This window comes from Lepidothrix coronata, unplaced genomic scaffold (genome assembly GCF_001604755.1).
Source record: "Lepidothrix coronata isolate B3197 unplaced genomic scaffold, Lepidothrix_coronata-1.0 Scaffold142, whole genome shotgun sequence".
Lineage (NCBI taxonomy): Eukaryota > Metazoa > Chordata > Aves > Passeriformes > Pipridae > Lepidothrix > Lepidothrix coronata.
The window spans coordinates 1763899-1777170 of record NW_016690322.1 but is presented as its reverse complement, the minus strand read 5'-3'; the positions used below and the strand labels follow the sequence as shown (position 1 = coordinate 1777170).

At 48.9% G+C, this 13272-nt stretch overlaps 1 protein-coding gene across 9 annotated transcripts in view; it reads right to left on the bottom strand.

Moving 5' to 3' along the window:
* The window catches only part of TNIK (TRAF2 and NCK interacting kinase), a 152723-nt gene extending 139687 nt beyond the window's left edge, over positions 1-13036 (bottom strand). For all 9 annotated transcript variants that reach the window (XM_017827725.1, XM_017827724.1, XM_017827731.1 and 6 more), the window contains exon 1: positions 12936-13036. In XM_017827725.1, the coding sequence (XP_017683214.1) occupies positions 12936-12992 (57 nt within the window). In that variant the 5' untranslated portion in view covers positions 12993-13036. The remainder of the gene's footprint in view (positions 1-12935) is intronic.
* Between the last annotated feature and the right edge of the window lie 236 nt (positions 13037-13272).

Sequence of the window (13272 nt, the reverse complement as noted above, 5' to 3'; positions counted from 1 at the left end):
CCTGCTTCCTCCCAAGTGGCAAAAGACAGTGCAGTGTCCACCCTGGTCAAGCCACATGGAACAGAAAGGTCTCAGAGCAGCAGCTGGCTCAAGAACTTGAAGAAAAAATAAAAAAGGCTCACTCCTTTTAAGCAAAAAATGTCCTATTGTTCCATAACTAATAGAAAGCAGAAGAGGTTTTTATGGACTTACTGAGAAACAAGGGTGAGCATTAGAAAGCACATTTTGGTATTTCATGATCACAAGGTGAGCTGCTTGCATAATACTGACAAAGAACATGAATGCTGATATCACAAGGCAGTTATGAAACTTGGGTTTTAAATGCTGAATAACAATAACACAGCAATTAAGTCTCATAAGTGATTTTTTTTCCTTCCTTTTTTCTCCTTAACTGCTAAGGCTGGTTTCCCAAAGATTGGTAGATGCTGCAACCTCCAACTGTGGTATGACTGTCCTCTCTGAGGAGGTGCACACGTGATGGATGCCCTCTGCTCCCACCTTCTCACAGCACCAGGGATCCATCCCACCCTGCAGCCTCACCACCAGTCACATCCCTTTTTCAGACCTACCCCAGGGGAGGCTTCAAGCTCACAGCAAGAGACAGGCTGTGACCCTGTGAGGAGCAGAATGAGGGAATAAACCTGAATAACTGCATTCTGTGAGTTAACTGCTGAACCCCCAAGAAGCTCCTCAGTCTTCCTCCCTGATGGTTTTTGACACAAGCACGTGCTCTTGTGAATTGCTCCAGTGTGACCAGGGCACACCACCTCCCCTACAAGACACATAATATAGAGCAGCAAAATGCCATGAAAATCAAGGGCAAATGAACACAGAAGACAGTCCCTCCCCCTAACACCACTTCTATTTTTAGGCAGCCATATTAGCTTGGAGCAGTTTTACTCGTTTCTGATAATGAGCAGAGCTTTTGCATCTTCTCTCGAGGACGCTTCCTCCGTGCAGGCACTTTGCTTTACACCACAGCACGGAAGAGGTCACGTCAGCCGGCGAAAGCAAACCCACGATTTACTGTGAAAGGGCCTTGGGAAAGCAACTTCAGCTTTGAACTTACGCCCCTTCTCCTCTGTCAACCACACTGCTCCCTTTTTTAAGCGGTACAGCCCGTCCACCTACAAGGCGTCCCTGCCTTTCAGTCACATGATACAGCCTTTGCCTATTCAAACCTGTAATGCTTTTACTCCACCCGACCCAGGTGGGATCCAGCTGCTCGGTGAAAACCAACAGCTCTAGTTCGCTTTATCAAAGAGCAAAACCCCTCCTTAGTGTGGGTCCCCTCTGGTGCTGAAGGTGACAAGGATGGCCAGAGGCATGACGAGAGCTACCAAGAGCTGCCACGGTGGCAGGACCACTGGACTAAAGTGGGAACTTGCTAAAGAATAGGATGATAATCATCAAACAAGCAATATAAAATGAAGATGTGTACAAGATCTGTGTCCCACTGCACTGGCAGGTTCCTTTCAGGAAGTGATGTTCCTCTGACCCTCAGAGAGCTATTCCTAACTACACACCAATTTTCTGCAATCCAACCACTCGTACATTCAATGTCCTTCAGTTGCTTCAGACTGCCTTGACAGGAATATCTGTCCTTCAAGTCCATCCCTTCTCATCTCTTCAAGCCTCAACCTTCCTCCACAGCTCTTCACCACTACCCTCCTGTCTCCTTGTGCCCACACTGGTGCTGCATAAGGCAGTGGGATCTGTCAGTCCTGTCTGGACTGCCAACAGGCAAAGTCCAGAGGGCAAGAGACACCTTGGTACAGGTGGCAAGGTGAGGGGCAGTGGAGGTAGGCAGCTTCTCACCCAGAAAATGAAAGTGTGGCAGAAGCAGCCCAGGGGTCTCTGGCTGTTGTGGTGCATCACTTGAAGGAAGAGGGAAGGCAAGACCTCACATATTTATCACCTTTTTTTTTTTTCTGAATTTTCAATAAACTACTTGAAGTTATTTGCCTTTGGGATTATGAACTTTCGGGAAGGCCTTTTTCCATGCTTCTCTACAATTATGAGATCTAGGGAAAAATACTCTTCTCTCAAGTTAATTTCTTGTGTCAGCACTTCAGAGGATTTCACAACCACAGACAAAATCATCAGGCTTTTGACAAGTGAGAAAGCCTTCCCCATGAGCAAGGTGCCCCTCTGAAATGTGAAAGGGCACCAAGCCACAGGCTGAGCCCAGGAGCCAGTCACTTCTTGGTGAGCTCCTGCCCCTGCTCACAGGCACCTTCACACCAGCTCTCACTTTCTTCTGTGGATTGTGAAATCTCATTTATAGAGGAAAAGTACTAGTTCAATAAGAGGAAGCATTTAAGACAGGTAGTAGATGATTAACAAGTGAGTCCTCAAGTGAATTGCTGCAGGAGCACCACTGGTTCCTTAAGGCCATAAAAAACTTCTCATCCTGCACCCACTTGGCAGATGTCAGAGGAGCTCATGGAGGGACAGTGTCTGGCAAACCCCTGCTGCAGGGGCTGACACAGCCACAGACTATAGCTCTTCACCTCCCCCCCCAGGCCCCAGACTTTTAACTGTAAGTGTCCAGCCCAGGGCTCTTTAACATGGGTATCCCAGGAGGGGATTCCCACAGAGGATCCTGTTCCTACCTTCCTGCTCTGCCAGCAGCCAGGCTGCCCTAAAGACCTCCCTCCTCATGCTGAGCCTCTGCAGAGGTGGCCACAGGTTTTCCAGGCCCACTGCACAGCTGAGCACCCACCCACCTCCCTCCCACCAGCAGGCACTTGCCCTCCAGCAAGCTGAGCCATCTGGCAGGAAGGAGAGTTATCAGGGTCCCCACCCTTGGGCAACATCACGTCAAGGCAGCAGGCTGGGGAGGAGAGGTACAGAGTGTTGTGTGGCTCTTTTAAACCAAGGCCAAAGAAGAAGTAGCATTTTTGCTCAGAGCCTTTGCCTTTTCATGCTGGAGTCCCACAGAGCCAAGTAAAGGTGCTTCAGTGCTCTTAAGTATCAGCTGCTTTTAGGCAATAATACCCTGAACATCCTTCTTCACCCTGGCTTTTATAGCACACCGTGAAGAAGTTACAGGGATTTGGCACTTTCTCTTTACCAGGTCATCACTAACAAGTGACTCATATTATATTGCAAGTGTGAGTCATCTTGGCAGAGGTCACAATTCTAAGTGACAACTACTCTTCAATTATTTCCTTCGAGTTGAATTAAAAGTATATTGTTATGCTAATTTTACATCTGTTCCATCTCATCTTTCCTTCCACTGCCTCCAGAGCAACCTGGGATTTCAGCTCATGGTCCAAACCACCTCTGGAAGAGCTCTTTCACCTCAGTGTAGTTACAGGTTGTCACAAAACATCGACAAGCCAGTGGGAGGTGTTCTGGATGGGCTTCCAGTTATGGCACTTAATAGCTAAAGGAGCTCCCCATCCATCACTTCTCCCACTGCTGCTCCACAGGGACAATGAGCTGCTGTCCCTGCCATCTTCCTGCCCTGTTCATGCTTTATCGTAGCAATTGCTCAAGGATCCGGGGCTTGCCCAGAGCTCAAACACAACCACCTTCAGCCTGACACATCACATCGTTGCCTCCACGAGCAGGGGCAAAGCTCAACAAGCAAAATCACTTTGAACTATGCCCAGCATCACATGAACATTGAAGAAATTATCACAAGCCATGAACAGGGTTGGTATAAAGAGGGGCATTTTCCATTTGCTAGCCAAGCAGCCCCACATTTCAACAGGACTTCAGCTTCTCCTCTCCACTCCTCTTCCCTTCTCTCACCCCACACACAACATCAAGCTCATCACACCCATCACAGCTCCCCAGCCAGTGAACCAGAACAGACAGCATCCTTGCCAGGGCAGGGCACAGTCACTGCAGGACACTTGGCTCAGGGAACACGGTTTTGCCCATTAGAAAACACAGCCATTACCAGGCTGGTCACCAGTGGAGCACTCTGTTTACATTTACAGCAGTCAAACACAGTCACACTGGCTGCGATGATCACTTTGGAGAGCATTTGTAAACTGCTCTCACTACTGGAATCCCATTTAGCTATTACAGCCTCTTCAGCCACACTAACACACCGATCCCCACAGAATAGCAATGGGAAGAGCAGAGTCATCACACTATTTACTGAAGCTAATCAATACATAAAGGCTGAAGATTTATTGCACTGAAGACAGCCTGTCTGCATGGCCAGAAAACACATTTAAAGCCCTTTTCATTTTGTTGCTTTGGCCTCTGGTTTTTCTCCAAGAACAGCTTCCTGGCACACCCATCTTTCTTCCCTCCCAAAATGGTGACATCTGCAGGCAGACTAGAGAAGCCCCCTCACCCCAAACACCTACTCTGAGTTTTCAGTGGGAGGGTAAAACACAAAACCCACAAGTTTAAGGCCATTACACCTTCCCTTCCAGCCACATTTCATGTGCAGTAACAGGTCCATGACTATTTTGGCATCTCCCATCAAAGTGAGTAGCTTGGAGAATTCCGGCCTGCATTTTGAAGACGGTCTACATGCCAGTGACAGGGACACAGGCTGTGCCAGTCATAGCTACACCATGCCTACTGCACTCAACAGGGAACAGTTAGGTCCATGCTTATTTTTGTATACATTTATATATGTAAATATTTTTATATATATAAATAAATTAAAGAACTTTGTAAGTGCCCCACAAAGCCCACAGCAATATCTGACTTGCTGTGTTTTGGGGGTGACCGCCCACAGTGCTGAGATATCCCATGAGTATCATGACTAATGAGCCACAACTGGGGAGATTCACTGAGCTGCACCATCAGTGCTCATTCTCTGTTTTCGTCTTGGCTCATGTTTTGGGGAGCAGAAGCAGTTAGGCTTAGTGTTCCTGGAGCACCAACATGAATTAGAACAATGAACAGCTACCAGGTAAACACTTTTTTTTTTGGTCATTATATCAGCTATATGGCCCTCAGTGTAAAAGAATCAAAGAATGGTTTGGGTTGGAACGGGCCTTAAAGTTCATCCCCTACCACAGGCAGGGATGCCACCCATCAGACAAGGTTGCTCAAAACCCTATCCAGGCTGGCCCTGAACACTTCCAGGGATGGGTCATCCACCATTTCTCTGGTCAATCTGTTCCACTGCCTCACCACCCTCTTAAGAAAGATGGCAGTGAGGGAGGAGATCTGCACCTTCACTTCTGCCAGTTTATCTCAAAATCACACTAAGCTTTTATGCTTGTGTATGAAAGAAAAAGGAAGAGGCAAATATATTCTGATTTAAAGAGAGATTTCTATTGTTGCCTGGACATCAAACAGCAACCAATTAGCCCTGCGAGGATCTGACCCACAAATTATGAAAATAAATGCCTCTGAAGCTTTGATCTCTTGTATTTCTATAGCATGCTACAGAGGTTATTAGACACATTTATTAGATTCAAGCTGTGCGATCTTTTCCTCAGCAAATGCTCTACCACCTCCAATGCATCCTACAGTCACCATCCAGCAGATTAAGGGCATGGTCCCAAACAGTCACTTCTGTCATGCACTAAACACATGACTCAGCTGGCAGCAGGCTTTTTCCTGCTGAGTTTCAAAATTAGGAGAAAAGGGAATTTTTAAAAGGAAGTGCGGGGAAACTGTCAGCCACCTAAATTTTTTTTTTGTTAGTTAATAAAGGAATATGCATCTGAGGCAAAAATTCCTGGCTTCTAAAGAGTGTTGCTTTCAGAACAACGAACTGTTCTAAAAGCACCACTAAAAGCAATGCTTTTTGCACCCCAAAATGCCACTGCTGGAGGGACTGAGCAAAAGCTGTAACAAAAGGTTCCGAGCACTGTGAAGCTGAAAACCACACGTGCACACACGTGAAGAGAAACACCCACCCTCGCTGCAGCAGCAGCGCTGAAAACCGAGAGGATGTTCCACTCACATTGCTAAGGCTTTACTCAGAAGAGCAACTCACTGCTCACAGCAGCTGCACAAACCAAGCAGCGCCTGCACTCGCCAGAGGCTACGGCTGTTTTCAGCCTGAGTGCACCCGTGGGAAGGATGGGACCGTGTCACCCGCTCAGGCCTCACTCGCTGACAGGAGGGTGGTGTTTGCACAAAGCTGTTAATATCTGACAGGGTTCCTGTGGCAGAGAAGAGTTGGTTCTCTGCAGCAGCAGAGTGAAGTGCTCACCTTTTGCTGCTCAGGGTAACTCAGCACCTGAGCACGGGGCAGTAAACGCCGCTTGCTCACCTCGGATGGAAGGAGGAGGTGCTGGTATCCAATCTGGATACTCTTATGCTCCCCATCTGATTACCATCATCCATCATTTACTACCAACACACAACCTTGAACTTCTGCCAAGCGCAGCAGCAAATTAACATGGAAAAGCAACATTCTCGATCAAACGGAAAGGTTTTCTGATTTGCCATTACAAAATAAAATCAGGCGTGTAGAGAGTTATAACTGAGTGCCAACTCAACTTCTTATCAGTGTTTTCCAACCTTGGTGGCTGTTCCTCTCCTTTCACTAATGACCCATTGCAGGAGCTCCCCAGGGCTGGGGCCCTACGTGCTGAGCATCCTCATCCCACTGCAGGAAGGGGATGCTCGGCCCCTTGCAGGGCTGATCTAGAAACCATGGAGGAGTGCAGAGAGAGGGGGAGTATCCATTTCTCAAGGTCCATGCTCCTTAGACAATCCTCCTTTAGAAATCATAAACGATTTACATGGAAAACATCAAATCTCACTTACACCAATTGTTTTCCTGAGCCCGGAGCAGACAGCCCATCAGAGTCAATGTGCACTCACAGTTCAAAGTGAAACAACAGGACAGGAGGTGCAGACTGGGGAGAAGGAAATTAAACCCACTGGCCTTGTAAGTGGGAAATACCACCTCCCACTTCATGGAGTTATCAATGACTTAGACTGGTGGTTTTCAACCTGCAGCCTGTTTTAATGGCTGCGTGAAAAGTAACAAAGGCGGCACCTGAGCATCAGCAAATGGAAACCCCATCTGATGGAAGCTGTACACTTCCTACAGGTGAGCAGAGCAGCCAGGGCTAAAATGGACACCAGGAGGGAGAACAAGTCAGCCAAAGCCTCAGGAGAGGCTCAGGAGAGCATTTCGCTCCATAATGCTCCAGGTCTCTCCTGCAGCTGGCAGCAAAGGCAAACAACATGTATGGTCCTCAGGTACCCCAGGGTGAGCGGCTGCCTTCAGGTGGTAGGTTCTGAACCCTCAACACCATCCTCCCCACCCCAAGGCACAACAGTTTTTACCAATGCTGTTTCTCCACACCACGCACCCTTTTGCCTGGTGGTAGCTTTTCACTGGGGGAAGCATGGGAAATCTAGCAGGATTCTCCCCCCTTCACATCTGAGGCATGAAGAAATGAGACAGGGATCAATACTCTGTCCTTGGTCTGCAGGTCAGAGGCAGAGAACTCCGACTGGTGTCTATAATTACCCCCGCAAAGTGTAAGGGTGCATTAGAAGGAGTCGGGCAAGGGTTTGCAGGAGCAGCTCAGAGCCCAAGCCCAAGAGGTGCTAGCAGCTTTTGTCTGACATGGCCCCACGTGAATGATGCCTTCCAAGGACACCTCTTCCACAGCTGGGTGATTCATTTCTGGAGATTTACATACAGATCAAATGCAAACCACTTCCCCCCTCACCCCACACAAACCGTACCACTACATCTGTGAGCCTCGCAGATAAAAACTACCTTCACATAGCAAGGACAAAAACCTCCTCTAACTCCTCCTTCTTGAATGGATTAAAAATCAGATCCTTTATTTTAAATATGCACACCAATCAAATGCTCTTTGTTGTTTCAAACCTTGACTCAACGAAGTGCTTGCGCTCAAACTTCAGCCTGCTCAAGCATATGCTTTGCTATAAATTCACTCCAAAATATTAATTTTTATGGCTACCCAGCAGAGGAACACTAGTGAGAACAGAGAGACTCTCCATCCCTTTAAAAACACCATACACTTTTGCGTTGTGGAAGAACTCCAAAGAAGAGGAAGAGTAACCACAGCACCTGTGCTGAAGGACACACGGAAAACTGCAGAAGAGAAGCATCTGGGCTGCACAACTCCAGAAGGCAGGGAAAAAACTAAAATCAACCCTACAGAGAAATTAGACAGAAGACAGGCCTGTTTCTGTTGTAACTTTTCACAAGCACACTCAAGAATAAACATGCATGTGTAGAGGATAAATGTTTGCACCACTATCAGCACTCCTGGCTCAAGGAATGGAAGCAAGATGCAGAAAAGAGGCTTAGAGTTGGACACTGCCATGCCTTTGGACGATTTAAACTAAAAGAGGAAAGATTTAGATTAGATGTTAGGAATGAATTATTTACTCAGAGGGTAGCAAGGCACTGCAACCCTGAGAAGCTGTGGCTGCCCCGTCCCTGGGAGTGTTCAAGGCTAGGTTGGACGGGGCTTGGAACAACCTGGTCTAGTGAAATGTGTCCCTGTCCATGGCAGGAGAGTTGGAATTAGATGAGCTCTAAGGTCCCTTTGAACCCAAACACTTCCATGATTCTATGGTTCAGAGACCAGTATTCTACTGCCAAGATTTTATGGTTAAAAACCTAAAAGGCTCAAAAACACACGAAGTATGTGGACACTGTCATGGTCCATAACTTACACATGCACTGAAAGACACTGGAACAGGACAGATGAAGTCCCTGATGGAAGACTCCTGAAAGTGTTTATCCCCAGCAATTGTGACCATATATATTTATTTGCTGAAGATCTGTCCCAAATTTTGCATGGTAGCATATCATGAAAAACATAGCACAGATAAGCTTTTCATGTCTTTTTTCATCTCCAGAAGTCATCCCTAGTCAAATTTGTTCCTCTTTCTATTTAGGAAGAAGGTGACCTTTACAAAAGCTGCCCAAATTCTGTTGAGCTTCAGAGCTTTTTTTAAAAGGTGCTGAAAGAAGAAAACTAACATAATGCTGCCAGGATAATGCTCCTGAGTGGTGGCTTGCAGTGCTTATCCCCCATTAAAACTTCTCCTAAATCTTTAATGATGCTGAAATATGCCATAAACTGACAAAGTTCTGGAAACAGGACAATGCCAGCATGTTTGTTTGAGTTTTGTGGGTTTTTAAACATGCCAGCTTTTATCTACACTTGACAGTGACCAACTAATGCAAACAAACGGCCACAAACTTCACTTCTATACAAAGCAAAGCTAAAGGAAGAGTAGTGACATTTTTGGGTTTCATCTAATTCTTCCCAGCAACAGCTAATACCCACTGGCTCCTTAATTCTGTGCTGTCTCCTCTCCAAGACTGAGCATTAGAGGCCAGGCTTTTCCAAAACAGCTAATGATTTTAGGATCCAGTTTCCAGAAAGTGCACAATCAGCACTTCGCTAGAGTAAATAACAAAAGCTTGGGTTTTGTTAATGAGTTCAAAACAAAATCAACATTCAGGTACATGAAGAAAACAATTACTTCTTCCCCAAAAAGGATCTTCTTAAAAAAATTCCCAGCCCTGTAGAAAACCCTCAGCCAAGCCATACATCCCAGGTGAGCTTGGTGACCTATGCCCAGGATGAGCCCCTCATCTAGAAGACAAGGAGCAAACTATGAGCAGAAGGGTTGCTGGCCCCAGGCCAGTGCCAGCCTAGGGGTTATCAGCTCTCTGAGAAAGGTTTTCCTTCCTGAGAGCTCTTATAACCTCCCACACACCTTGCAAAGCGCCCCAGACTAATCCAGCTGTGGCAGCTACTGCAGAAGAGCCCAGTGCCACCACTGGCACATCAGCCAGAGGCCCAGCCCCGCAGATGGATGCAGCAGAGGAAAAGCTATTGACCTCAATATTTGAGAAGGATCAAGGCCACTGCCTTCAGCAAGAGATGACAGGCTCTTGCATTTGCTGAGACAAAAAAAAAAAAAGACGGGGGAAAAAAAGCCAAACCCAGCCCCATCTTTCTGCTCTCTCCTATTGGGATCAGCTGTGCATTTAGCACCAGAGAGCACGGCACACTGCATCCCTCCTCATGCTCATTCCCATTTTATGGCAAAAATCTGCTTCTCAAACATGCCTGTCAACAGCCTGTGCGAACCCCCATATTAATCATTATTCTGCTAATAACATTGCCAGGTCACCTGGCTATTAAACATGCTGAGTGGACTAGCAAAAATATCTCCTTGCCCATACAAAAGAACATTATAATGTAGTTTATCTTATCCCCTTGTCAGTATAATAAGCAGCACTACCTGTTAAATGGCCTCATCACTTTAAATTACAGTTTTCTGCAACATTAACAATACTCATTACCAGCACCACCACCAGAACATCTTTGTTTCAAGAATCCTTCTGATATCGAGGGCTTTACACTGCCCTTTCCTGGCACGCTCAGCCCTCTGCACCCACACAGGGACACTGGGTACCACGGCAGTGAGCACAGTGCACAGTGATGGATAGGAACATGTCACGAAGGAGGCAGGAGCCGGCCTGAACTGAGCTTACTCGATGCATCAGGCTGTGCATTTTAATCAGAATTCAGTGCTTTGTTCCTGGTCCAGCCGCCAGCACGTCAAACAGATGCACTGCTGTGGTGGAGCCCAACTGCGTGGCCAAAATAAACTCCAGTGTGGCAAAAACAGGAGGTCCTGCTACCTCCTATGTCACCTTTCAGCCCAGCCCTACAAATCCCACCCCGTAAGCCAGCGGGGAAAGATAAGCTGAAATGAATGATGGTGTGCAAGGTTCTGCTCGTGCCACGCTCAGCCTTCAACAGCATATTGCTGTCCTGCAAATCCACCTCCCTCCCCTGGGACAGGGGTAGGGAAGCCAAAGCAAAGGACAGGGCAAACTGGCAAAGGTCCACCTTTCTTGCACACATTTGCTTATTGCTTATAAAGCCCAGCCTCTTGGAATATTTCAGTGACTCAAACTTGGAGATAAGTGGCCTGAGCATTTCCTTTCCCCTCTGCTGGGAACAAACCATCCCCTTCGCCAGATTTTTGAGTCATTACCTGCTCCCAGCTTTTCACATTGCCCTCCCTCACCCCTTCAAACATGCAGACAGCACAAGAGCAACATCTCCTCCACCCAGACTCACCTACAAACCCGCAGCAATGTGACACTTCTTTTCTAATAAATAAAATTTTGCAAGGCTTGGGGAATTACTCCTCCCTGCCATGTTTTGTGCTCAGGCAGCAAATTTACTATCGATTTCTGATTCCGACCCCATGGAATGATTCATGCTTCGTGCCCTATCTGCTGAATTTATGACCTTTAACAATTATTCTAAGTGCTAGAAGAGCTTAGTTTAGAAGAAGATCTATTCCTTGGCAAATTAAGCTCCTATTCTTGTCTCGCTTGCAAACCACCCCATCCCTCATCATTTACAGGAAAGTGTCAGAGCAGGTCTCTCCCCCCGAGAGAGGGGGCACAGGTCCAAGTGGCAGGAGCCCTGTGCTGCCAGACTGGCCACTTCTGGGCAGGGGGACCAGGCTGGACAGGGGGACATGGTTTTGCACTCCCACCCTGCTGTCGGTCCTCTTGTTTCAGGTCCCCTTATTACCCTGAAATGCCAGCACAGCTCTGCTGACAGACCAGGCACTGCCGGTGGGTCTCCGGGGGAGGCAGGGAATATACATTTCCTCCCAAAGTGAAAACAAAACCCTGACTGTATCTGGTGTGCATTGTTATTAAAAAGCCACAAACACAGGGAAAAAAAAAAACCCTAAGCATGTGTGCGTACAGTTTTTAGAAGAAATTTTACCCTAGTTCAAACGCACTTCCCAACACAGAGGTTAAAAAAAGAATATTAAAATTAAAAAAAAAACATTTTCAGAGGGCGGGGAAGAAATGATACCCCTCCCCCACAAACGATACTGCTCTTCTGGATTAACTCCACTGGATTCAGCAACCTTTCTCCCAAGACACCTTCCACCTACAAGGGTAAATGAGCTCCAGGTCTGTTTTTAAGCTGGATGGGTCCCCCAGTCCAATCTCATCTACAGTGTGTATCGCTGAGCAATCATTTACACTATTAATCAACTAGAAACTCACCAGGAAGAAAGTAGGGCAAGTGAATAAAGATAGATTTCTCTTTTTTTTTTTTCTTGCACTGAAGCAAATAATATTTCTAAAAATACACTTGTGCAAGTCTTCAGCGGATTCTGCTTAATTTTATTTATTTGTCGATGCGAGCAGGCTGCGAGAAGCAGCCTCGCTGTTGCCTCCCGCATAAACGCTGCTTCCCTCAATGACTCCCCATGCTCGTTCCTTCCCAACGAGCTGTTCTTACGGCCAGAAGGATGGAGAAAGGGGGAAAAGGAAGAAAGTTACAGGAAAAAACGGACCGGGGGGACATCAGGCCACAGCCCACGCCGAGGCTGACACGTCTGACGAGTCTGACATTTCAAGGGTACACGCTGGGCTTCTTTTTCCAGGGGGGCGAGGAGGAGGCAGCACGCAGGGACACAGCGGGAGAGGGATGGAGACAGGCTGCGGGGCCCGGAGAGCGGGGGCAGTGCGGGCTCTGGGGCGCAGCCCCGCACCCCGGAGACGTCCGATCCCACCATTCCCGTGGGGGGCTCCGGGAGGGGGGACCGGCCCCGCGCCACCCGGTCCCCCGGCGCGGGGACCCGCCCGGGCGCGTTCCCGCAGCGCGGCGCGGGCGCACACACAGACACGCACACACCTGCCGTGCCCGCAGCCCTGCACGGCGCCTACATACACACACATGTGTACACACACACACGTGTACACACACACACACGTGCGGGCACACACATGTGTAGGTGCACACGCACACGCGGCGGCGGGCACGCACATGCACGCGCACACGGTTACCCACCCGCATTCACATACGTGCAGGCGCGCATCACACACACGGAACCCCACCGCCCCCCCACACCGGGGCACGGACGGAGGGATGGAGGGATGGATGGCGGCGGTGCCTCTCCCGCATCCCCTCCCCGCGAGCCCCGGCCCTGCGCCTCACCCGCAGCGCCGAGAGGTCGATCTCGTCCAGGCTCCGCGCCGGGGAGTCGCTCGCCATGTTTCCGCCGCCGGCCAGGCGGCCCCGCCGCCACCGAGCGGGCAGTGGCGGCCGCCGCGGCGCTGGCGCTATTTAACGCCTCTCCTCATGCGGGGCGCCGGGGAACGAGAAGCCGCCGCCGCCGCCCCTGCCCCTTCCGCCCGCAGCGGGGCTCGAGCTACGGGCGGCCAGGCAGGCAGGGCTCGCCGCGGGCTGCGCCGGGATGGCGGCGGCGGCGGCGCATCGCCGCGCCCGCCCCGCACCGCGCCCGCACGGCCCCGGCCCTGTCTGTCACCGCGGG